The 5,901-nt window shown below is 45.7% G+C and overlaps 1 protein-coding gene across 1 annotated transcript; it reads left to right on the forward strand.

Moving 5' to 3' along the window:
• The first annotated feature begins 541 nt into the window (after window positions 1-541).
• On the forward strand, window positions 542-5,407 carry SRSF6 (serine and arginine rich splicing factor 6). Its single transcript, XM_084853920.1, has 6 exons — window positions 542-767; window positions 1,171-1,319; window positions 2,764-2,885; window positions 3,066-3,274; window positions 4,236-4,319; window positions 4,453-5,407. The coding sequence occupies exons 1-6, from the start codon at window positions 661-663 to the stop codon at window positions 4,814-4,816; spliced, it is 1,035 nt and encodes a 344-aa protein (XP_084710046.1). The 5' UTR covers window positions 542-660; the 3' UTR covers window positions 4,817-5,407.
• The last annotated feature ends 494 nt before the right edge of the window (window positions 5,408-5,901 follow it).

A 5,901-nucleotide genomic window follows, 5' to 3' on the forward strand; every position in this document is an offset into this window, starting at 1 on the left:
GTTTGTTAATAATGATGATGATAACCTGAGCGAAGTAAGTGCAAGGAGGAGCATCCTTAAAATATACTCCAAGGACTTTCTGGTTAGAGAAATATTTCCTTAATGTAGTGATTTCCTTAGTGCAGCCATACAGCTAAAATAAGTAACTTCGGAGGCAAAACAAAAACAAAACGACAGGGTCGCCGCTCCAGACATTTTTCCTTTTCCCGCCTTTGTTTTCAGCAGCGAAGCCCGCACGGAAAAATGTTAACAGCTCAGCGCCTGTGTTCCCCGGCGCGCGCACGTACGTGCAAAAGACTGGCCCGGCAACCTCACGTGGTTTTCAACATTTCCTTTCTCTCCGGGTCGACAACGCGAGACATCGCGTGGTCCAAGACAAGCGTGCGCGGGGCTCTGCGCGTGCGCAGTGCTCGATCCCCCTCTCTCTCCCCAGCCATGCCTCCGGCTCCCTTGTGACGTTTTTGCACGCTATTGACCGTGGTGAGGTGAGAGCGCCAGGCCCCGCCCACCAATATAAAAGCCTGCGCGGGGGCTGGGCGCCATTGTGCTGCGGAGCAGGCCGCAGCCGTGAGTGTTCAGGGCTGCTGTCCCGCTAACTGTTTTCGGATCTCACGTCTTCCCTTTCCCCCCCTTTCCTCTCTCCCTTTCTAGGTCGCAGAGATGCCGCGCGTCTATATCGGCCGCTTAAGCTACCATGTGCGGGAAAAGGACATCCAGCGCTTCTTCAGCGGCTACGGCCGCTTGCTCGAGGTCGACTTAAAAAACGGGTGAGGGAAAGGCGGCAGGCAGAGCTCCGCGCGGATTACTCCGAGGCGTGAAGGCGGCACCGGCGGGCGGGGGGAGCCGTTGATGAGCGCCGGCTGGCCTGTCAGAGCCTCCCTCGTGCCGCGTGGCGTCGTGTTCAAAATGGCGGCCCAACGGGGCCTGCCCCCATTGTCCCGCGGGCGGGGGGAACAAAGGGGAAGGGAGCGACGCGCGGGTGAGGGCTTCCCCCCGAGGCACGCGCGTATCTTCCTTTGGACGTGGAGAAGCGGCGTCCCCGGGCTGAGGCGCGGGCGTCGTTGAGGCGAGGACCGTGCGACGGGGCCGCGCTGCGAGCTCCACGGGCCTGCCCTGCCCGAGTGACCGACAGCGCCTTTCCCCTGTGCCCACCCCGCCCCTCTTCCTCAGGTACGGGTTCGTGGAATTCGAGGACTCCCGGGATGCGGAGGATGCCGTTTACGAGCTGAACGGCAAGGACCTGTGCGGGGAGCGGGTGATCGTGGAGCACGCCCGCGGCCCCCGCCGGGACAGGGACGGCTACAGCTACAGCAGCCGCAGTGAGTGTGGCTCCGGCGCGGCCTGCCTCAGGCGCGCGGAGGAGGGGACGGGAAGGGGGTTGGAGGGAAGAGCGATCGGGCGGGGGGCGGCGAGCAGGCGGAGCGAGGGCGGGACTGGCTGCCCCGGGTGTGGGAGCGGGGACGGAAGGGACAGGCCCCGTGGGACGACTTTCGTAGGAGGGGTGTCTTGGGAGAAGGCTCGCTAGGTTATGAGGGGCTTGTTACGGTGGGCTGTACTGTCAGAAGGGGCTTAAACTTCCCTTTTATTTCTCTAGCCCAGAAAGCTTTCTTGTGGGGGTTAAGCAAACCGATTGCACTCAAAAGTGCAAAGATCACTGGGGCTGAAAGCACGGGAGAGGGTGGGGGTTTTATATTAAAATCTCACTGCTCTTAATTTAAACATATCTGGCACAACTATTAGCCCCCCCCCCCAAAAGGAGGAAAGAGTTGTCATGCTGTAAAGATGCTAATTAAAACAGGTTCCTACAGCTGCTTTTAAAACAAGCTTCTCTTTAGAAACAATTTCTTTCATATTCTCAAACCTGAAGTTTTGTGGGAGGTGGTAGCTAACCACCACAGATACTGATGGTACTGAATTGGAGATTTTAAAGAAAAATGGATGGTGATGATGTCCCATTTTGTTTTGCTTTTTCTCAATTTGGGATGCATCAAACTTAGTTGAATTTTATATGAAGTTTAAGAGCAGTAAGGTAGACAAAGTTCTATTCTGATGGCTTGTTATTGGTGGGGGTGGGTTTCTTGCAAATTTGTATGTTTGTTTTTAAAGTTGTTGCATGTTCAATTCAAACTTTTTAACAAGTCCTTGATGTTTCAATTTAAAAGTGACCAGTGGGGCTGAGGCTGTGTCCACTGAGGCTAAGATGACTGCCTTTCCTGATTGGCCATGGCTTTTCCATACATTGTGTGACCCTTGCCCTATGACCCTTTGGCTGACCTTACCGGAAGCCATGACGACAGCAGCCTTTTGCCATTAGACGCAGGGTGATGGTGAGGATTCCAAGGGTTAGACAAAACTGGTTAAACTGAACTAGGTGACTGTTACCTTGCGTGTGTTGTGGCCAAACCACCACCAAATACCTCATACTGTGATGTAAGTACTTAGTGTAAACTAGTAAACTTTTTGTAAAATGTAGAAATGCATGTAATCAGTTAAGTTTTATATTTTACAATGTTCTGTAAAATAAAACTTAGCAAGGTAAATCTAATAAAGGAGCAGTCACTCTCTAACAGAGTTTAGGAGCACAGTCTTGTAGGATTTTAGTCTTTGATTTGCCCTTAATATATAGAATATGGCGAATTGAAAATTTTGTTGCAGGATTAGAAAGCTAAAGTCCTCCTGTAAATACAGTTTGTAAGTTAAAGTAAACTAACTTTTACTTGCTTTTATATAAGGTTACTAACTTTGTATCTTTGTATGATAAAGGTGGTGGAGGATATAGCAGTCGGAGAGCATCAGGAAGAGATAAATATGGACCGCCTGTTCGTACAGAATACAGATTAATTGTTGAAAACCTTTCCAGTCGATGTAGTTGGCAGGATTTGAAAGTAGGTTGACATATAAGCCTTTTTAAAAAGCAAGTTATGACATGCAATTCTTTGTGAATCTCATAAAGTTTGTGGAAGACCACTTTAAAATGTGTTAGTTGGACCTGCTGAGTTTTAAATAAATACAGTATTATACCGGTGTTTGTAAAGTGGGGGTAATAATTTCATTTACTCTTTAAGGATTTCATGAGGCAAGCTGGTGAGGTAACCTATGCGGATGCTCACAAAGAACGCACAAATGAAGGAGTAATTGAATTCCGTTCTTACTCCGACATGAAGCGTGCTCTAGACAAATTGGATGGTACGGAGATAAATGGACGAAAGATCAGACTGGTTGAAGACAAGCCACGATCAAGCCACAGACGATCTTATTCTGGCAGTAGATCAAGGTATCTTTAGAGTTGGTGCTGGTGCCTTTTGAAGATTTCCTAAGTGGCTACCAAAATTTTCCAGTGGTCACCACTTCAGGTGTTACACTGCTCACACAAGCAGACCAAATTCACATATAAGCTGATGGGATCTGAACTAGAGGTGACTGATCAAGAAAGAGATCTTTGGTTGTGGTGGGCAGCTTGGTGAAAGTGTTGACCCAGTGTGCGGCTGCTGTGAAAAAAGTCAGATTCTATGTTAGGCATAGTTAAGAAGGGAACCTAAGGAGGTAGTGGGCTTTCCCACACTGGAAGCATACAAGATGAGGCTGGACAGCCAACTGTCAGGGATGTTCTGACTTGGATTCCTGCATTGAGCAGGGGGTTGGACTCAGTGGTCTTGTAGGCCCCTTCCAACCCTACTATTCTATGATTCTATGAATCGAAAATAAAATGGCCAATATCATATCACCCTTATACGAATCTGTGGTGTGACCGCACTTGAAATACTGTATACAGTTCTGGTCAATACATCTAAAAAGTATATTGTAGTGTTGGAAAAAGTCCAGAAAGGAGCAACTAAAATGATCAAGGGGTTGGCGCAACTGCCCTGCGAGGAAAGGTTATGACATCTGGGACTGTTTAGCTTAGAGAAAGGGTGAGTGAGGGGAGACATAGACATGTACAAAGCTGTGCATGGTATGAAGATAGTGAATAGGGAGACAATTTTCTCCCTTGTATTACTAGAACTTGGGGTCATCCTGTGAAACTGATTAGTGGAAGATTCAGAACAGATAAAAGGAAGTACTAAGTAATAAGTTATGATCATTTGAAAGTAGACAACCAGATGATTCTTCTCATATACTACCAATTTTTAGAAAAAGCTGTTCATATAGTGCTGCTTTTTAAGAGGGGAAATGGGATGTATGGTGCCCAGTTATCTGTAATAGTGACTTGGAATACACCTTGGGTTTTTCTTCAGGTCACGTTCCAGAAGGCGGTCACGTAGTAGAAGTCGTAGGAGCAGCCGCAGTAGATCCCGTAGTGCCTCAAAAAGCCGATCACGGTGAGAACTTTAGTTTTACTAGTGTTTTACTGCCAACAGTACATTAGGTATTTTTAACAGCTAGTTGACCTTTTTTAGTTGATGCTTTTGTGTGTAGGATTGCAATTAATTAAAATTATATTCTTTTGAAAAGCTCTAAATCTAGGTCTCGGAGCAAAGATCGTTCACGTTCCAGATCTAAAAGTAGAAAGTCTAGATCAAAGAGCAAGTCTAAGGTGAAGTCTGACAGAGGTTCACAGTCCCGCAGCAGATCCAAAGAGAAGTCTGAGAAGTCTTGCAGCAGATCCAGGTCTGTGTCTCGATCACCCAAAGAAAATGGTAAAGGAGAAGAAAAGTCTAAATCGAGATCAAGGAGCAGATCTCGTTCCAATTCACCTTTGCAGCACCAACCTGCAAAGGCTCGTTCAGAGTCCCCACCCAAAAGAGCTGCGTCACAGTCCCCGTCACGATCACATTCAAAATCCCGCTCACATTCAAGATCCAGTTCACAAGATTAAGACTGGAACTCTCTTCCCTTTTCAAGTGATTATGGAACATTTATACGCCAGCCAGGCCAGAAGTCTTTTTATGTTAGTATTGGAGAAGCTGGCCTGTTTGGCTGCAGAACGAAATGGCCTAAAAACCAAGTAAATAAGGCAAAGGTTTGAAATACCTAAAACTTTCTGTGAGGTTGTACAGAGGTGGCAGAGAGCAGGAGAAGATCCTCTTTTTGTAGAAATTGGGGCAAATCTTTGATTTTTTAATAGTGTTGCAGCAGAAATAATCTGCTGTGACATGGAAAATGGGTTTTATATAAAAACATGAGTGCAGAATTTTGGGAAAGGGTAATTCTTCCTAAATATTTCCATTATTTAAAAATTATGGAAATTTGTTTAATGGGCTATGGCTTGCTTCTAAAAGTGCGTGGAAGCCTTTTTGAACTGATCAGAGATGCCTGTAAAGCTGATTAAATTTGAAGTTGACATTAAGCTTGAATTGGAAAACTTCATCTGTGCTGTATAATAACTTGCCAAAAGTTACCTCTCTGCTCTTTTCTCACCATCTTGAGGCAGTATTGACAACCTAATAAAAAATGTCCTCTAACCTTGCATGGTGCAGTTTGCCTAACAATATAATGCTAACATGAAGAGTTGTCTCATTTGAGCAAGGTTCCAGGTGCCACGTGAATTTCTGGTTCCCAAGGTCTTTGGTGGTTCTTTTTGCTGTCCTCTTACTGCTACATACGAGGTTCAACTACTTGTCCTAAAATTGATGGCAACATGGGAACTTAATGTACTGGAGCTAAAGTTCTAGTCTTAATGGATTAACTAAAACTAGACTTGCCAGTGCAATTTATGCAACTGAATTGGAATCAAATCCCAAAGTCCCTTGTATGTATCAAATCAGTTTAGCAACGATAGCAGAATATTAGCACAGACTTGTAATCTTTATACAATGTGTAGTTTGACTTGTACAAAATTAAATCAGTGACTCGGATCTTTGCATTGTAGTATAGCTTTATTTGGAAGATGAAGTTGTAGAATAGACAGATCATAGCTCTGAGTAAAAGGAAATGGGAAATGTCCTAAACGATGATGAGGTT

Source organism: Heloderma suspectum, chromosome 4 (genome assembly GCF_057233095.1).
Source record: "Heloderma suspectum isolate Gila_16-S chromosome 4, 16-S_ref, whole genome shotgun sequence".
NCBI classification, from domain to species: Eukaryota; Metazoa; Chordata; class Lepidosauria; order Squamata; family Helodermatidae; genus Heloderma; species Heloderma suspectum.

Bases quoted from the DNA above. Each gene is read 5' to 3' on its own strand.
- SRSF6 (XM_084853920.1), top strand. From the start codon at position 661: ATGCCGCGCGTCTATATCGGCCGCTTAAGCTACCATGTGCGGGAAAAG. The intron at 768-1,170 runs GTGAGGGAAAGG...CCTCTTCCTCAG, and splicing joins GAGGTCGACTTAAAAAACGG to GTACGGGTTCGTGGAATTCG. The intron at 3,275-4,235 runs GTATCTTTAGAG...GTTTTTCTTCAG, and splicing joins TATTCTGGCAGTAGATCAAG to GTCACGTTCCAGAAGGCGGT.